The 19,972-nt window shown below is 38.3% G+C and overlaps 2 protein-coding genes across 2 annotated transcripts in view; one reads left to right on the top strand and one right to left on the bottom strand.

Moving 5' to 3' along the window:
• Positions 1 to 126: 126 nt before the first annotated feature.
• Positions 127 to 3,310, top strand: LOC149024712 (UPF0426 protein At1g28150, chloroplastic). The gene is made up of 3 exons (XM_089144912.1): positions 127 to 244; positions 389 to 505; positions 2,911 to 3,310. Exons 1-3 carry the CDS (start codon positions 209 to 211, stop codon positions 3,088 to 3,090), a joined length of 333 nt encoding a protein of 110 aa, XP_089001038.1. The 5' UTR covers positions 127 to 208; the 3' UTR covers positions 3,091 to 3,310.
• A 1,276-nt stretch (positions 3,311 to 4,586) lies between these two features.
• The window catches only part of LOC149024713 (polygalacturonase inhibitor (DUF639)), a 43,424-nt gene continuing 28,038 nt past the window's right edge, over positions 4,587 to 19,972 (bottom strand). The window contains exons 9-10 of the mRNA XM_089144913.1: positions 13,015 to 13,258; positions 4,587 to 5,438 (exon numbers count right to left, since the gene is read on the bottom strand). Coding sequence (XP_089001039.1) covers positions 5,211 to 5,438; positions 13,015 to 13,258 — 472 coding nt within the window. The 3' untranslated portion in view covers positions 4,587 to 5,210. The remainder of the gene's footprint in view (positions 5,439 to 13,014; positions 13,259 to 19,972) is intronic.

Consider the following 19,972-nt stretch of genomic DNA (forward strand, 5'->3'; position numbering starts at 1 on the left):
ATTAATTCATAGTGAACCGGGCCGGGGCCGGGCTTTGGGTTCTGCGCTTTGACGTAAATGCCCTTTTGGTTCCATTCTAATTCTTCACTCACATTCATGGTTCGCTATATAGAAACGTCACCGAGGAACGTGCGAAGCAGAGCTGACCAAAGAGCAGGAACAAGTGCGACTGGTGGTGCGAGTGTAATTGCGAAGGGGAAAAGCATAGATGGCTCTCTTCCTTGGTAGTTCTTCAATGGCAATAGTGAGCTTACCTTCGCGAATACCTTTTCTCTTCTTTGATTGTTTTTCTTTCGTCCTCCGCTTACTTGTAGCATGAATCCATTTTTATTTTTTTGCGTCTTTTGTCGTAATTCTGCTTCTCCCCTTTCTGGTTTCTTCTCTATAGGGAAAATCCAATCCCTCAAGCGCCGTGCCTTCGGCGAAACAGGTGCGCTTAGGAAGTTTCCGGGTTAAAGCGTTCTTCAATCCTACCGAAGAACCGATTCTTAAGGAAGCTCTTAAGGTTAGCCATTTTTCTTTATTTCTTCACCGCTAATCTTCTAAAATTTAGTTGTTGCTTTTTTTCTTATAGGTAATTCTTACTCTCTTTTCTTATTAATGTTTACAAAATTTCATATAATTTCGATCTATGGTTAGACTTGTGGAGTAACCTTTAGTAGAGTTGGTGTGTGGATTGACCAAATTCTGTCTTTAAATTCATTGCTTGTGTTCCAAATGTTTGCCAAACACATGGCTGCCTTCCATTTGAGATTTCGTCTTCATTTACATTTCCGTTTCACTTTCCTCTCTAGATTCACTATACTTGGTCCAATGTTCCAGTTAATTCCCTAGAGTCAATAATTTAGTCATCATGTTCATGATTATGCTCTGAAGTATTGTCATGTTCTGTTTTCCTAGTGTAATATTGTATAAACTCCTCAGGTTAATTTTTCAGACTTCACTGATGAGCTGCTGCTTTTCTACTTTCAAGCTTTTACTGTAAAAATATTTAAAATATATGGAGAAAAATTACAAGGATGATAAAGTCTCATGGCAACTAAACTCAAGTCTTATCCCCACTAGAAGGAGTCTTGTACATGGATTCCAGTTCTCCAATCAGCAATACCCAATGCTGTGCTTGTTCTATTCCTAAGTAATGCAGTCAGCGAGTCTTGGTGATGCTAGTTTCGTTGCAGTAGGATCAGTAGGGTAAGAGGTCAATCTGTTGACATGAGTGAAAAGGCCGTGGCCACCAAGAAACAGTTCAACCTGTGTTTGGCAGAACAGTTAATTCTTGGGCATGAGTTTAATTGAAATATAGTATTCATTTGGCATGGAAAGAGGGTGAGCGGAAAGAGGCTGTAAGAGTTCTGGTAGCAATGGAGACATTGTCACCCATTGACATGTGGGAAGTCAAGATCCATGGGGGAGAATCACCTGGTGTGTATATAGCTCTAAATACCATGTTAGAGTATAATACTGTGCTTTGTTCATTAACAATTCTCCAATTGATAATATTAGATTTAATTAAATCCATGGAGAAGTGGAGTACATGAAACCTACCACCACCATTAGGACCGAGATTCAGAATTGTTATCCAATGAAATTCTGCCTTTTGCTTTCACGAACTTCGATGAAGAAGAGTCTCAGTTTGCTTGAACTCTTTCTGGTTTATAAAGTCCTTGCACTTGTTCACAATGATCATGATGGATAGGTTATGCATTATTTATCCCAGGGAGTCAAATCTCCTTCAAACTCTAACCTAAAAATAACTGCTTCTATCAAGGACATTATTCCATATGAACCTCTTCATTGTCTTCCATATTCTTACTTCTTCCTGCAACGTCATCCTCTTTTGCTTCTTCATTTATGATTGAATTTAAGTGCTTAAAATTTCTTTCTCACTTTTATGTCCTAATGTTACTACATTTGCACCCAATATAATCTGCTTCTGTTTTCCAAGATTGATATCCATGATTCCAACTTCACATTTGTCACTGTTTTGATTTCCTCCATCAAAACAAAATCATTAGCAAAAAGCATAGGCCAAGTCAGATCCATTATCATTGCTGCAAGAAAATATGGGTTTAGATTGTATCCTTAACATAATTTAATTGTAATTGGATGATTCACCACCTTGACTCTCCCATAGTTTTATGTGCATCACTACAACATACAAACATGGTAAATTATAAAAAATTAAAAAAAAAAAAAAAAAAAAAAAAAGAAGAAGAAAGCATAGTCAGATGGAAAAATAATAAACATTGATTTTAGTGCCAGAAGATAAGGTTTTGGGTGGGAGGAATGCACCTCCTTTTAGCTGACTAAAGCCGGATCCACTACTTGTAAGTTTTATCTAAATCTTATTAATAGTTCTTTCTGCACTGGTCTGTTTGAGTGGAGGATTTGATGGCTATTTGGCAATTGGACAGATAGGGCAACTGAAATTCAGTCATGTGGCCCTTTCTGTGCTGCCAACTTTCTTTTTTCCCCCAGCTATTAAGCTGTGTTTGAGAATCGTTTCAAATTTTGATTTTCTGGGTGGATTTCATTTCTTTGTTTTGCTCCATGGCTATTTCTGTTTCTGAAATTTGATTGTTTGCAAATAATGACCTTGGTCCTACTGGCCCACAATGTACAAACCTTATCAGACGTAACTTGTGAAGGACTTGGACTTAAAAATCCAAATAAATCAAAATTAGTAAGAAATAAACTATCTTATTCCATCTATATTAACTTACAATTATATTTTGAATGATTCCACTCTATGTTGAATATCTTCACCTCAAGTATGAACCTTGCAAGACGTAGCTTTTGGAGATGTGAGGACATGCAAGAATTCCTTCTTAATTAGCCCATCGAGGAACCATTCCTCTTTCTTTTTTATATAATTTGAGATTTAACTAAGCCATCTTTCTGTTACTTTAGGAGCCTGCTGCTTTCATGGGTGGGATGTTAGCGGGTCTTCTAAGACTTGATTTGAATGAAGATCCCCTCAGGGAATGGATAACAAGAACAGCTGAAGCCTCTGGGATTACAGAAGAAGAAATTGATGTGAAAGGATCCGAACTCCAAGAAGAAGCTCCAGAGCAGATAGAGATCGAATGAAAGGCTAGTTATCTCATGGTTTACACCAGTAGTTATTTTCTTCTCTGTATGTCATAGGCATGTAATTGATGTTTGGAATGTATACATGGATGGATGCTGAATAACATGCTTCTCTGTAACGATTGGATCTCATCCAGGTCCAATTTAAAGGGTGTTTCAGTCAATTTATTTTGCCTTCCGAATTTCTTAGTCCAATTGCTCCATCTGCTTGTACATAAAGCGTGCCCTTGCCAACACAGAGCTGTTCTAGTGGTGAAACCAACACCTCTTAGTGAAGAGGTCGTGGGTTCGACTCTTGCTGAGGCATTATTAATATCCCCATCCCCGGCTTAATAAAACCCCTTTGTACCCAAAAAAAAAAAAAAAAAAAAGGCCCCCAGAAGTTAAGTTTTTTGAATTGTACTAATTATTTAATTGGGCCAACGGCCTCTACAGTTGGAATCAAAAATGGACAATTCGGCCAACGCAAGATCTTTTTGAATTGAAAACCTGCACAAAATTGGTAGTCACGATGGAAAACTTTCACCATTGCACCAAGGTTGGTTCTCTCTCATCTCTCATATTTGGTACATATTTGTACCAAAGATGGCCTTAGCCTTAACTTCTATACCTGTTTATCTTTGTGCTTACACTCACCCTCATTGCCTTCCAATCAATTGCATCAACCAGACCTCTTGGGGCACCATGATGACACAACAGATGAGCTACACTTGTTTAATAAGGTGAATGTCATTATTGATGATATCTCCATTTAATAGTGGGATCACCAGTTAAGCAAGCTCCCCCATTCCTCTGGTATTTCAATTTACCTTTGCTTCTACCTTTCAAAGAGCTGCCCAACAGGATTTTCACTTCCAATGAGTTAATTATTTTTATGTTGTGACCAGAATTCTTGTACCCAATTTTGACGATAAACTCGCACACGACATATTTTGATGGACGACTTCGAATGACCTAATTTGGGAGATTTTTTATGGAAGCAAAGGGCTTTGGTATATCTGTCAGTTACTAATCTCAGTTTATGACGGGGGTGTAGCCCCAGGGTATGGTACAACCCGATCCGATGGATCAACCTATTTAGCAAAAAACTATAAACATGTACCTATGTTTTTCTTCTTCTTTTTGTGTAGAATATGTACTTGTGTTTGCCTATTAGGTCATCATGAGAGTTGGAATGTCATTATGAGAGTTGGAATTTTCATCTTAAAGTCTTGGGTGAGAATTTTTGTAATACCATTCTGACAATTGATTGAGAGATCTTTGTTTTATTCTTCTATATAATGAAAAATTTTCTTCTTTTGCCTATAAATATAGCACAACACATTAATTTGTAAATCATTTTAAGCCTCTATGTGTTTTCATTTTGTTTCTGTTTATATTCGCATAATTTCTTGGAATTTTTATTTAACATTTATTATCTAAAGCAGTACTAAATCCCATAGTAAAGAAGGTTTCAGCCTTCATATGCTTGGCCCAAGCATGTTAAAGCTGGAGGACATTTCCCACTTGTGGTGTTTAATGACTATTATATATTTATATTGGCCACAAGCTCTCTAGTACCAAACGGAAACCACACACAAAGCCCTGAAACAAGTAGAAACTACCATCCTGTTTTATTGCGTGCAAATGTGTTAAGTTTAGGCATTAAGTTCGGAGAGACAACAGAAAACCAACAGAAACCATTCTACAGTGGGTATAACGTTATGGAAACGCTGCCAAATCCTTTCTTCAGAGATGACCACCCAAACAAGATCACTAGTTTAATGAGCTCAAAACTTGCATCAGGCACTTATGCCATGATGTTGACTTCATATCATGTCACTGAAATAATTAACTGTCATCCGACAGGATCTTTGAAACTAATTAAAATACAATTGCAAATACTACTGTATGATCAATGTAAATTATGTTTTCTTATCAACAGGCCTCACTAATCATGTTTTTTTTTTCTGGCTGCCTATAAGACATTTAACCCTCTTAGCTAGCCTTGCAAAAGTAAAATCTACAGAATAGTCGGAACCGAACACCCTAATGATAGACAAGAACACCAATATAAGTGGTCAAGCAGAAGCCTATGTGATTGAACCTTCACAGATGAACATTAAATCCAGAAGACCCAATCAATTCTTTTTCTTTTTGTCTTCGGCCTTGACTATTTGGACAGGAGCTGCTGGTATCCTGAACCACCATTCTTTTACCCGCCTTGTCAACCGGTCACTACTCTCTTTTCTAACTGGCATCTCCCTTGTAAATGTATCAACAAAGGCCAACAGTATAAGGTACTGTATAGGCACAAAAGCGAAGACTGCAGCCATGATAACCAACAATATGACAACTTTGTCTGTCGCCTGGAAGAAAGATAAAACAAGACACACTTATAAGAGCGCCACAGAAGCAATCCTTAAACCTGAAATATAAAACTTCAGATGGTATGCATCAAAAACACAAACAAGAAAATGAAACAAAGAGAGTTGTAAGAAATTACTTAGTACATTATATTAAGAAACAATCTCAATGGGAAAAATAGTTGAATGATTTCATATGAGAGAACCTCAAATATATAGGCAGCATACATCACATGCTGTTAGGTAACTATGAACAATAAAAGAAAGATATAAAACATAGAAATACAATACATGGAAATGTTTGTATGGAAATGATTTAATAAAGAAACCTAATAGCCAAATTAGGATATTGATGAAATGGAAGGATGAGATGGTATGGAAAGAATTCAAATGGAAGGAATTCAAATGAGAGGATGAAATGAAATGGAAATAATTCAAATGAGAGGAATGATGAATGGAAAGAATTCAAATGAGAAGATGAAATGATATGGAAAGAATTCAAATGAGAGACAATTAGGGAAAGGATGAGAAATCATCCTTATCACGCCTAATACTCCCCCTCAAGTTGGAGAGTGAATGTCAAGAACTCCCAACTTGCCTCTATGACTGAGAAATAAATCTTTTCCAAGGGCCTTGGTGAAAATGTCAGCAACTTGAGCAGCACTAGTGGTGGAGGTGGGTTGAATAAGACCATGTCGAACCTGATCACGAACCACATGACAATCAATCTCAATGTGCTTGGTGCGCTCGTGAAAGACTGGGTTCGCAGCAATATGTAAAGCAGTTTGATTATCACAAAATAAAGGTATTGGTCGAGGGACCATGATGCCAAGATCTTTTAGCAATGTAACTAACCACATGAGTTCACAAGTAGTGACAGCCATAGCACGATATTCAGCCTCAGCAGATGAGCGGGACATAGTAGCTTGTTTTTTAGATTTCCAAGATAAAGGGCTGGAACCAAGAAACACACAATATCCAGTGGTAGATCTTCGAGTCATAGGGCAACTTGCCCAATCTGAGTCACAATAAGCACGAAGAGACAACTCACTATCAGCAGATAAAAGAATCCCTTGTCCTGAAGTGCCATGGAGGTAACGAAGTAAACGATTAGCAGCATCCATATGAGATTTACGAGGCTCATGCATGAATTGACTAAGAACATTCACAGTGTGAACAATATCTGGACGGGTAATTGTGAGATAAATAAGTCTTCCCAATAACCGACGGTATGGTGTTGGATTAGGTAAGGGATCACCATCAGAAGTAGTTAACTTGAGGTGTTGTTCCATTGGAAATTGAGTCGGATTAGCACCTGTGAAACCAACATCAGTTAAGATGTCCAATGTATATTTTCGTTGGTTGATGAAAATACCTTTCTTGGAACGTGCCACCGCGAGACCAAGGAAATATTTAAGCAATCCAAGATCTTTAATTCGGAAACGTTGCTGAAGAAGTGATTTTAAGTTGGAAATCATAGTTGTGTCAAACCCAGCAATTAAAATGTCATCAACATAAACAAGTACAAAGGTAGATGAAGACTCTGTAAGTAGAGAAAATAGAGAATAATCTGCCTTAGATTGTGTATATCCAAGATCAATAAGGGCACCAGAAAGCTTGGAAAACCAATTACAGGATGCATGTTTAAGCCCATATAATGATTTGTGCAAGCGACAAACCAATTTCTCCCCCTTTCGATGATAACCAGGTGGAAGTGTCATATATACCTCTTCATCAAGATCGCCATGGAGAAAAGCGTTGTGCACATCCAATTGATGCAGGGACCATCCTTTGATGGCAGCAATGGCAAGAAGTGTTCTGACAGTAACCAACTTAACAACTGGGGCAAATGTCTCATGGTAATCAACCCCCTTAATTTGAGTATAACCCTTTGCCACCAAACGCGCTTTATAACGCTCAATTGACCCATCTGAATGCCGTTTAATTTACCTATTGGTTTCTTGTTTGGGGGCAAAGGTACAAAAGACCAAGTTTTGTTAAGGTCAAGAGCTGCAATTTCATTGTCCATGGCCTCCTTCCAATCAGGTGAAATAATAGCCTTAGCAAAGCTTGTAGGTTCAATTATAGCATTGAGGGCCTTGAGATACCTGAAATGGGGTGAGGATAATCTATGATAGGATAAAAAACAACTTTCGTGGAGTGAGAGTACATGTGCATGAAGGAGGAGCTTGGGCATCCATGGCGTAACAATGATAGTCTTGAAGATGGGGTGGCGGTCGATGAACCCGAGATGGCCGAGAGATGGTAGTGGATGGGAGGGTGGGTGAAGGAGGTTCTTCAACCGGTTGGGGAGAGGGTGTGGTTGATAAGGGTGGGTCTAACAAGATGGGTAAACTATCAATATCTGAAGCTGCAGTGGGTAAAACATGCAATAATGGGGATGACAATTTTGAAAGAGGAAAAGAATCTTCAACAAATGTGACATCACGACTAATGTAAACCTTATGTGTTTGTAAATCATAAATCGTATACCCTTTTTGTGCATATGGATACCCAATAAAAACACCTGGAGATGCTCGGGGATCAAATTTATGACGAATGGATGAATGGTTATGACCATAACAAAGGCATCCAAAAGTTCGAAGATGAGAATATGAAGGGATCTTGCCAAATAAAACTTGAAGTGGTGACTTACCATGTAACAGCGGGGTGGGTAAATGGTTAATTAGGTAAGCGGCTGTCAAAACACAAGGACCCCAAAACTTATGAGGTAGACTTGATTGAAAAGAGAGAGCACGGGCCACATTAAGAAGATGGCGGTGTTTGCGTTCAACAACCCCATTTTGTTGGGGTGTATCAACGCAACTATGTTGATGAATAATACCATGGGTTGTAAAAAAGGCATTTGAATGGTGATTAAAAAACTCACGACCATTATCAGTTCGGAGTTGTTTAATTTGGTATCCAAATTGGGTTTTGATCATAGCAAAAAATTCCCTTAATCGGGACCAAGCATCAGATTTATGATTTAACAAAAACACCCAGGTGCATCGTGAAAAATCTTCCACAATAGTTAAAAAATATTTTGCACCACAAATTGAGGGAACGAAATAAGGTCCCCATATGTCACAATGTATCAATTCAAAGCAAGAGGTGGTAGAAATTGTACTAGATGGAAAAGGAAGTCGAGTTTGCTTAGCTAAAGGACAAATGAAGCAAACACAATCTTTAGGAAAAGAAATATTAGGATCCAAATGTGAAATATAACTAGAAACCTTTAAAGATGGATAGCCTAAACGAGAATGCCAAAGGTCTTTGGCGGGTAAAACAACAGCAGCGACAGGATAATCCAACTCCAAATAATAAAGTCCATTGTACGCCTTGCCTAGCCCAATCCTCTCCTTTGTGCGTAGGTCCTATATCACACAATGATCAGGATAGAAAGTTATGAAACAATGAAGTTGGTGGGTAAGTTGGGTAACAGATAATAAATTAAAACCAAAAGAAGGAACATGTAATACGTTCGTGAGAGGTAAAGTGGGTATGGGGCTGCAATTCCCAATATGTGTAACAAGAGCAAAACCACCATTTGGAAGACGAATAGATTGGGTGTGGGGAACAAGACTATCCGAATGAAATAAAGATAAGTCGGAAACCATATGAAGACTGGCACCCGAATCAATAACCCATAGAGAAGATACTTTACCTACAGCATTTGCCAATGGTGGAATGTTACCAGACTCCAACAGAGAGAGAAGTTTATGGTATTGATCTATGGTGAAAGATGGTGCAACAAAAGAGTGAACCGTATGAGAGGAATCCATTGAAGACGTAGTATTGGTAGCCATTGAAGAAGAGATGGAAGATGAGGAAGAAGAAGACGTGGTTGATTAAGATGTGGAATCGTATGTTAGGCTGATACCATATTAAGAAACAATCTCAATGGGAAAAATAGTTGAATGATTTCATATGAGAGAACCTCAAATATATAGGCAGCATACATCCCATGCTGTTAGGTAACTATGAACAATAAAAGAAAGATATAAAACATAGAAATACAATACATGGAAATGTTTGTATGGAAATGATTTAATAGAGAAACCTAATAGCCAAATTAGGATATTGATGAAATGGAAGGATGAGATGGTATGGAAAGAGTTCAAATGTAAAGAATGATGAATGGAAGGAATTCAAATGAGAGGAGTGATGAATGGAAAGAATTCAAATGAGAGGATGAAATGAAATGGAAATAATTCAAATGAGAGGAATGATGAATGGAAAGAATTCAAATGAGAAGATGAAATGATATGGAAAGAATTCAAATGAGAGACAATTAGGGAAAGGATGAGAAATCATCCTTATCACACCTAATTCATTATGTTATCAGCAACATGAAATTTGCAACCTGGCTAAAAAGTTTACTAGAAATTATCTATGAAAGAAAATTAGTACTATAATAACAGAGCAACAGAAGAGTATAATAGGATCCCAGTCATCCAGTTTATATGAAGGCCTCACCAGTTCTTGAAACTAACCCCTCAAAGCACTAGAACCAAAATATTTACGGAAATGAGACAAGTCAGCCTAAATAGGCCTTTTTGAGGTTAAAATCTACCATGTGACCCAAATCATATTTCCACTGGGAGAATAATTTATCTTTGAGGAAAAAGACATGCCGGTTTTGAGATAATTTTGAGTGGCTAGCTGATGGTGAATCGGTCAACATGGGCAGCTACCAGAGGTTGGTTGAAAGACTGATTTGTCACATGGGCCAGATTTAGCCTTTTCTGATAGTGTGATTAGTCAATACATGCACAAGCTCATTCATGGCACTTGAAAGTAGTCTATCAAATCTTGAGGTACTTGAGAGCTGCTCTTGGGAAGGTATTCTCTTCTAATCCCAGAGTTGCCTATGAATCAAGTCATTCACAGATGCAGATTGGACTGGCAGAGTGGCAGCCCAGACTTTAGGAGCTCTACTTCTGGACATTGCACCTCTGTTAATTGTACATTGGTCAACTAACAAAGCGAGAAGCAAGGAGTGGTTGTTACATCTGGTAAGTACGCAAAATTTAAAACGCTAGCCCATGCATTTGTGAGTTATTTTGGCTTCTGTTGAGATGCCTATATCCCCTATACTCCGATAGCAAATCAGAAATCAACATTTCTACAATCCATTCAACATTGATCAAACAAACCATAAACTTGATTGTCACTTTATCAAGGAGAATCTGGAAAGGGGTCTCATTTGCACTCCATTCTTTCCACCCGATAGTCAGTTAGCTGATAGATAAGAATCTTATTTCTATTGTTGGAAAGTTAGGCATAATTGATATTTGCACACCAACTTAAGGGGGAGTTTTGTACTATGAATACGAGGCTATATTTGTCCACTAGGGTTTAACTGATGTGCCTGCACTTCGTGTTTGTTATAAATAAGAGGCCTCTGTTTCTTTGACACAAATTCAAGTCCCGAAATTCGTTGGTTTCATGTTGATATCCTAAAATTTGTTCTGTTTAGATAACTATAATTCCTATGTCAGATTCATATTAGGGTTGTGAGTTGTCCATATAACCCTATCTAACCAGACTGGGATTTCTTCTTATAGTTTGATCTAACCATTGGATTTCGCTGAAACTATCAGTAGCCATTGCATTAATTACTAGGAGAACTTAACCTGGATTTCATATCATCTTTTTTTCTTTGGGGGGGGGGGGGGGTGAATGGATTTCAGTATCATCTTAATGCAGCCCTGGATTGAAGATGATCAACTAGGGATCAGCATTCAAGGATATCAATTCAGAAGGTTAGGGTTTTATGATTTTTGGGTAGTTGATTGGGTACACAAGAACATAGGGGACAATCCCTAAAGTTTGGGTGGATGCAGGTGAAACTTGTATAGAACTTAGATAATAATATATGGGGACAATCCCTAAAGTTTGGGACTGTTCTAATGGTCAGATTGGCATAAATCTAATTTTGAAATTTCGGATTTTAGGGAGTACGAAATAGAAAGGGGAAAAAAGTTTTTTTTAAAAAGATACATTTGGTTGGGGAAGTTAGAAGTTTAGGAGATTGCTAGAAAAAGAATTGGGGTTGGGTAAAATTCAACTCACTGTTGTTGGAGATATTCGTGCATAGCAACTAGAACAATAGAAAAAGCTCTTGAGAAATAAGAGAAGAGGAGAAAAGAAGAAATCAAAGAAACGGATAGCAATCCGATATGCTCTACACTGCACAAGAACTTTTATAAAAAGTCATATCCATTCATATCATCTTTAATTGTCAATTAATGTGGGTACGTTTGTATATATATACACAACAACAACAACAACAACAAGAAGCATTGTCCCAAGACTCCCAACTAATGGGTCGGCTACATGGGTTCTTGCCTCCAATTAGCTCTGTTTGAGGCCATGCTAGATACAAGGCCTAAGCTATGCATATCCTTTTTCACCACTTCTGTTTGATGTGGGTATGTCATATATATATATATATATATATATAGAGAGAGAGAGACCTAAAATTCCTAACTTGAATAAAAGACTCCTAATCAATCTAAACGACTCAAAAAAGGAAAAATAAAATAAAAACAGAACTTTCCATAACTATTAAATATCCTGATCTAACTCAAAACACTGACTTAACTATTAAAAATAACTACCAATCCCGTCTTCCAGCATTAACCCACTTTATAGGCTTATAAATTAGGCCCATTACATCAATAACCTGAAACTAAGACCCATAATGTCTATAGAACCGACCCATGCGCCAAACTTCAGGATTTCAAAGCTCCCTTTCGAACACTCTTAACTGCATCAGATTTTATGACAGGATTTTGTTCTATAATTCTATGTTAAAAATTATTGTGTTTCTCTCTGTTTCTATCCTGTTTTGGTATTGATTTGACTTCCTAAATGAATATTACATTAGTAGTTCCCTTATTCAAGCCATGTGCCACCACTAATGCATGGGAAGTTCAAGCAAATAGACAAAATTACTAGTCCAAAGGTGCATTATTGGAAACTTCTGCTTTATATCATTCCATATGTGCCATGATCTCCATAATTCCAATAATGCTGTGCTTGGCCATTAGATTAAATGTGGCATAAGCCACATCTTCCCGAGTGTCAGAATCATGAACAAGAGATGCCTGGAAAGTATAGGCTCAATACCCTTGATACTACCTAATACTAATGCAAGTAATATGATGTACAATAACCTTTTCTCATCCAGAATAATCCTTGACATATAAACAGTAAGTGGAATCAGGATTGTAAAGGATCATTCACTTGCTCATGACATACACCATCGCCTGAAAAGATATTGCAGTCTCTCTGTAACGTATTGCCATATATCATGTAAAGGAAAAATGCTGGTCAGATGCCTTGATCTATCAGGAAAGTAACATCAACTTAGAATATTGGTGATGTCCAGAAAAAAGTCTCCATCCATATTCAAGAAACAGCACAAATATAGAGAGTCACTACTTTTGCACATAGGGAACAATGTCTCAAGGAGGAAACAGAGAATGAGCATGTGAAGTGGGTATGTAGCATGTGCTATCTGTTTATTCCAGTTTTCCTTTAGAAGAAGACATGGTAGGTGGATGCTAACCTGAGGTACAGCTGAAAATAAGATTGCCCTTAGCTTCAGAAGAATGATGTTTCCATCCTGAACTAGAGCTTCAACCTGAGAAATGAGTTCCTGCAATCCCAACAGTAGTTCAACTGGATTACGGCTGGGAGGAGGTGTTATTCTGACAGCTTCCAATGACTTCCCTTTATTGCGACGCCTCTCCCAGTGCATGAGTGCTGCCAAGAATACAAAAGTGCAAGGCAAAACATACTTGAACCAACCCCTGCAAGACAGTCAAAAGTGTCACAGTTTTTTTGGTTTCCCTTACTCGCTGGAATAACAGCTCAAGCTGCAGGTATCCAATCCGTATGAAGAGAAGGATGATATAATCACGAGGATATCACATAACAATACCGATAATAAATCATATATGCTCAGAAATGTAGCAAAAAAGGTGGGCCTGATCATGACCCACCCTAATAGATCTAACCCATGTGGTCTTACATGTTGGAAACAAATTGATTGGCATTGCAATCTAATCAATTACATTTTTTTCCATTGAAATAAAATTATGAATATGACCCAAGAAGATCTAAAGAAAGCAAAAGAATATTACAAGCAATACCAATAATGACAGTAACAAAAATAAATGAAGTCAAAAGCATGGTTGGATATAATAACAACTCATCAAACTCAAACATTATACCATTGGTTTCTATCACTTGGTTTCCTGCCGTTCATTCACTAATTTTCAGATAGGAAGGCAGTTTATGATTGTGTTAATAGCATGAAAAAAAATGTAAGAAGAGTTTCTTTTTTCATTTCATCCCTTATTCTGCAGAGAAATAATGCAAGAAAATTTACATCCTTGCAAAATAACATTCCAATTCCCATTGGACCTGTTAATCCACCTCATTTTTTTTTGTGATTTGGGACATTCCAGTACTGGAGATGTGACATATGAAAACCCTTTCTTCATTCGTTCTCTCCTTTTCCTCAGCCTGGGTGCTGGTTTGAGATTCCAGGTATTCCATTGTCAAAGTATAGTCCATGTGCTGAGCATTCTCTGGCTGCCTTCCATGTGTCTCCTCCACAATAGAAAAAGTTTTGTTTTCTAGTGGGTGGAGTCCAACACTTGGTTTTGAAAACCAAGATGTAATTGACTGTTAGACCACGTTCCCTCCTTCAGAAAGCTGGCTTTCAGAATGAGAAAAGCATGTGAACGGTGAGGGCTGTGCTATAGAGACGAAGGCATGTAAATAAACACCCAAGCCGTCGATGGTATAAGACACCAACATATTGAACTATGAAACTCAGATAAGTGACTAGTAGAAAGCAATAAAGCAGAACTAAGATAGAAATAAAGAGAAGACAAATACTTGAACTTGATGACAGGAAGTTAACCAATTTGTTGAAGAATGGGCGGAGACATACGAAAAATTGAAGAATGTGCCTTTTCTTCATTAACCTAGAGAGCTGGAGATATGGTTGAAACAGATTCAGGGGATAAAAAAGGTAGACCTTAGTGAGTTGGGTAAAGTACAGTGCCAGCATGGGCTGAAGAAGGTATGATGAGAAAAAATAGAGCAAGAGTTCCCATTCATGGGTGCTTGCCACCATTGGAAGAGCTCGGGGTGTGGACCCATCCCGTCAAGGTCCTACCTCTCATCTCCTCCCCTACTGCCCTGGGAGGGGTGACTTGCAGTACGCCAACATGAAGTGAAAGGGAGAGACAAGAAAAAACAATGAGTGAGAATTCCCTTCCATCAGTACCTGCCACTATGGCAGTGCTCACCACCAAGGTCCTCCGTTCTCTTGAACCTCCCATCTCCTCCCTTCTGCCCTGAGAGGATGACTTGGAGTTCCCTCTTTACCATGCTCGTGTACATTCTAAAGAAGGTTGTTGGATTCTATTAGGAGTCTAATAAGAGTTTGTATAGGAGTTAAATTAGAGTTTGCATTCATGTAAACTTCTATTCCTTGTAATAGTCTACTTTCCACTTAATTATAAATAGAGGGCTTGAGATCATGGATCAATAAGCCATTCACCACAATCGTTTCTTTCAACATGGCATCAAAGCCAAAGTTCGATTAGGATCTTCTTCTATTTTTTTCTTTCTTCAAACCCATAAACCCATAGCAGATTATCTTTTTTCACCAAAACCCTTCGCAGTTTTTTCTTGTTCTTCTACAACCTAATGCAACCATCGCAGAAATCAATTCTTCAAACCATAATTCTGCAACCATCGTTTGGCAGAATTTTTTTTTCCCTTTTCAAACCCATCACACCGCTGCACTATCGTTTCAGTTCCACCTCGAAGATCAGAGAAAAAAAAAAAAAAGGAAAGAAGAAGAGAAGAAGAACCACGCTTCCTGCTGCTTCTTCTGCAACTTCCGCTGCCGCTGCTCGCTTCTACTGCCGGAGCTTCTGCAACTTCCGCTGAAAGAGACTCCTGAAGAGTGAAGACTACTGCTATATTTATGTTTTCTGTTTCGATCAGCCCAACCAAAATAAAAAGAAAAACAGAAAACGTAAATACTATGTTTGAGGGTTAGGTTTGTAAATTTACAAACTTTCAGGGACCTGTTTATGATTTTCCATATCATCAGAATCAGAATCAGCATCAAAATCAGAATCAGGATCAGAATCTGAATCTGAATCTGAAAAGAAAAAAAATGTTACTTCGAAAGGTTGAAGACGAAGAAACTGCAGATAATTTTGTCAACATGACAACTATTGATGAGACGGCCTCGACCACTTTGCTTCCTCTACTACCCACACCAATTCCTACCTTGCTATATCAGGTAAAACTTTTACAAGCTTTCAAGCTTCTTCAGTTTCTACTCCTTGGATCATTGATACAGGAGCCACAGATCATATGACAGGTTTATCCTCTTCTTTCTTACAATATTCTCCAACTTCTAGAAAGGATAAAGTTCAAATTGTTGATGGCTCATATTCTTCTATTTCTGGAAAAGGAACCATTCAGCATTCTCCATCACTTTCTTTGTCTAAAGTTTTACATGTTCCCTCTTTCTCTAGTAACTTGCTCTCTATCAGTAGTCTTACACATGACTTGAATTGTAAAGTGACTTTTTTCCCATCTTACTGTGTCCTCCAGGATCTAGTCACGGGGAAGGAGATTGGACGTGGTAAACTAGACAATGGACTTTATTTACTTGAGCCGATTGGAGAATCTGCGTCTGCTTTGACTACATCTTCTGATCCGGTCCATTCGGTAAAATCAGACCTTCATCAGTGGCACCGTAGGCTAGGTCACCCCCCTTTAGGAACTCTTAAGAAAATATTTCTTGATTTGGTTTCTTCTTATAATGAGGATAATTTTTTTTGCGAAGCCTACATTTTTGCAAAGCATACTCGTTCTACTTATTTACCTTCTCTTCATAATAGAAGACCTATTCCTTTTATGCTAATTCATACTGATGTGTGGGGTCCCTGCCGACGTGTATCAATTACTGGCCATAGGTACTTTGTTACTTTTATTGATTGTCACTCTCGTTCTACATGGATCTATCTTTTAAAACAAAAAAAATGAGGTTTTCCGATGTTTTCGTGATTTTCATAATATGATTAAAACTCAGTTCAATGCCACTGTAAAGATCCTTCGCAGTGACAATGGCACCGAGTATATTGATGGTGAATTTCAAAGATATCTCTCTGACTCTGGCATAATACATCAGACCAGTTGCGTTGATACGGCTGCCCAAAATGGGGTGGCCAAAAGGAAGAATCGGCATCTCTTAGAGATAGCCCGTTCCATTATGATTGCTATGACTGTACCTGACCAGTACTGGAGTGATGCTATACTCACTACTTCTTACCTTCTGAATAGGATGCCCAGTAGGATACTTGGTTTTAAATGTCCTAATGAGATTCTTCAGGGAGCCTCTTCTTTTGTTGTTCCCCCAAAGGTTTTTGGATGCGTGTGCCATGCCAGAATCACATCCCACCAGAGTAAGCTAGCTCCCCGCGGCCTACGTTGCATATTTTTGGGGTATTCTGCTACTCAGAAAGGGTACAAATGTTATCATCCTCCCTCCAGGAAAACCATTGTATCCATGGATGTAATTTTTCATGAGTTTTGCCCTTACTATACACCTCTCCAGGGGGAGAGTCCTAGAGGAGAGGTGTTCTTTCCGACTCTAGATCTTCCTATCATAAACCAACACAACTTTAGAGTCCCAGAAGAGTTTCCTGACCAGGGGGAGACTTTGGCCAGTATAACTGAGGACTCTAATCCACCCCCTTCATTTTCTGAACCATGTGAAGAACCTAGCCATGGGAAGACCACTCCTGTGAGACACACTGTTGGGGTCTTTCAAAACCAAATTGACCAAAATAAAGAGGTGAAGACTTATCATAGGAAGAAATACAACCGGCTAAAGCAGGTGGAGAAAGGTGATACGTTACCACTTCAATCTCCTGCTCCAGAATCAAATTCTACTGAGGTATCTTCTTCCAATCTTCCTATTGCTGTTAGAAAAGGGGTCAAATATTGTACTCAACATCCCATAGCTAAATATGTTTTTTATAACTCTTTGTCTGACTCCTACCATGCTTTTATATCCTCTATGTCATATGTATCTGTTCCTAAAAGTTGGCAGGAAGCCTATGCTGATAAGAAATGGAAGGAAGCTATGGTAGAGGAAATGCAGGCAATGAAGAAAAATGACACTTGGGAGCTGATTACACTTCCTCCAGGAAAAAAACCAGTGGGCTGCAAATGGGTATTTGTGGTTAAACAAAATATGGATGGATCAGTCAACAAGTTGAAAGCTAGACTAGTTGCAAAGGGGTTTACCCAAACCTATGGGATTGATTATCAGGAGACCTTTGCCCCTGTTGCGAAACTAAATACTGTCAGAGTTCTGTTGTCTATAGCTGTGAACAAACACTGGAACTTGCACCAACTAGACATAAAGAATGCCTTCTTACATGGGGAGTTAGCAGAAGAGGTCTATATGGAAATCCCACATGGTTTTTCTGATGACAATACTGCAGGGAAAGTCTGTCGGTTGAATAGGTCAATATATGGGTTAAAACAGTCTCCTAGATGCTGGTTTGGACACCTTCGGAAGGCAATGACTTCTATTGGGTACAAGCAAAGCAATGTTGATCATACACTATTTGTCAAGAAGTCAGGTACTAACATCACATTTCTCATTGTTTATGTAGACGATATTGTCATCACAGGGAATGATGGTGAAGAAATTCAAAAGTTGAAAGACTTTCTTGGTAGAGAGTTTGAAATTAAAGATCAAGGGAAGTTACAGTATTTCTTAGGGATTGAGGTGGCTCGATCAAATGAAGGTATATTCCTATCCCAAAGAAAGTATGTCCTAGATCTATTATCAGAAGTGGGAATGTTGGGGTGTAAACCAGTTGATACCCCTATTGAAGCTGGAGTTAAACTTAAAGAAAAAAAGGGAGAACCAGTTGACAAAGGAAGATACCAAAGGCTGGTAGGGAAGCTTATTTACTTGTCCCACACCAGGCCAGACATTGCTTATGCTGTAGGGATAGTGAGCCAATTCATGCATGATCCATATTTAGCTCATATGAAGGCTGTTACCAGAATACTACAGTATTTGAAGGGAACTCCTGGAAAAGGAATACTTCTATCACCCACCGATAATCTAAAAGTAGATTCTCTCTCCATCTTCCATTATTGATTCATTCAAGACAAGCTCTCTGCCCTGTTGATCTTATTGTCCTTGAGTCTTCAAAATGGCAAACTCATTGGTTGGCCACTTCATAGGTGCTGCCAACTGTTCAAAGGTTTCTTTGACCCGATAATGGAGTGTTCAAGACAAGATTTATGCCCTGGAGACAGGGCCTTGACATGCAGTGTGGAAACCAATCTTCCTCAGGCAATAGGACCGGTGTCTGCAGCTACATTGGCTTGACATAAAAGCATCCCCCACTGTATACCCTTTGAAGTCTGCCTCCTAACTTCTGATTTCAAGGTCTAAGTATTGTTGGCTCAGTTTTGGGCAAGTCCCTCCAATGGAAGCGGAGAAATAGATCAATTAGTATTGAAATATAAAGCCCGCAACGGTCCTCTGATAGCTTTCCCCTAATAGTTTGACTTATAGTTAGCCTAGACTCGAGCTATGAGAGACATTATTGTAACTTTGTCTTTTCCTCCTTTATGATACATGAAGGAACCTGTTGGTCTTATTAAACACTGAACCATTAAACACCAACTGGCTGTCAACAATTAGCCTATGCAAGAATCTGTCTAGAAGTTTCAACTGATGAAACCCCTCCATCCTATTGGCTAGCTTGGCTGACTAAGTTATTTAATAAGATTATAAGTACAACGAAAATGCCAAATGAATGGAGGAGAAGCATCATACTTCCAATTTACAAAAATAAAGGAGATATTCAAAACTGTAATAACTATAGAGGTATTAAATTGATGAGCGATACTATGAAATTATAGGAAAGAACAATTGAAACCCGTTTGAGACACTTAACCACAATTACGGAAAACCAATTTGGGTTTATGCCGGGAAGATCTACAACTGAAGCCATTTACCTAATTAGGAGACTTATGAAAAGGTATAGAGAGTGTAGGAAAGACCTTCATATGATGACCTAGAAAAAGCTCATGATAGAGTTCCAAGAGCGTAAATTTGGAAAGTAGTAGAGAAAAGAAGTGTTGTAAGTAATATTTTGACATAGTCAAGGATATGTATGATGGTTCAGAAACAAGTATACGAATAGTGGGGGGACAAAGTAATGATATTCCAATTACAGTTGAGCTACATCAAGGATCAGCTTAAAGCCCATATTTATTTGCACTTATAATGAATGAATTAACCAAAGAAATTCAAGACGAGGTTCCTTAGTGTATGCTTTTTGTTGATGATATTGTGTTGATAGATGAGATTGAAGTAGGGATTAATACCAAGTTAGAATTATAGAGAGCCACTTTGGAATCAAAAGGCTTTAAACTAAGTAGAACGAGGA

The sequence above is a fragment of the Hakea prostrata genome, chromosome 2 (assembly GCF_041222555.1).
Source record: "Hakea prostrata isolate BN-2017 chromosome 2, UWA_Hpros_2, whole genome shotgun sequence".
Taxonomy (NCBI): domain Eukaryota; kingdom Viridiplantae; phylum Streptophyta; class Magnoliopsida; order Proteales; family Proteaceae; genus Hakea; species Hakea prostrata.

Bases quoted from the DNA above. Each gene is read 5' to 3' on its own strand.
- LOC149024712 (XM_089144912.1), top strand. From the start codon at position 209: ATGGCTCTCTTCCTTGGTAGTTCTTCAATGGCAATA. The intron at 245-388 runs GTGAGCTTACCT...TCTTCTCTATAG, and splicing joins GTAGTTCTTCAATGGCAATA to GGAAAATCCAATCCCTCAAG. The intron at 506-2,910 runs GTTAGCCATTTT...CTGTTACTTTAG, and splicing joins TTCTTAAGGAAGCTCTTAAG to GAGCCTGCTGCTTTCATGGG.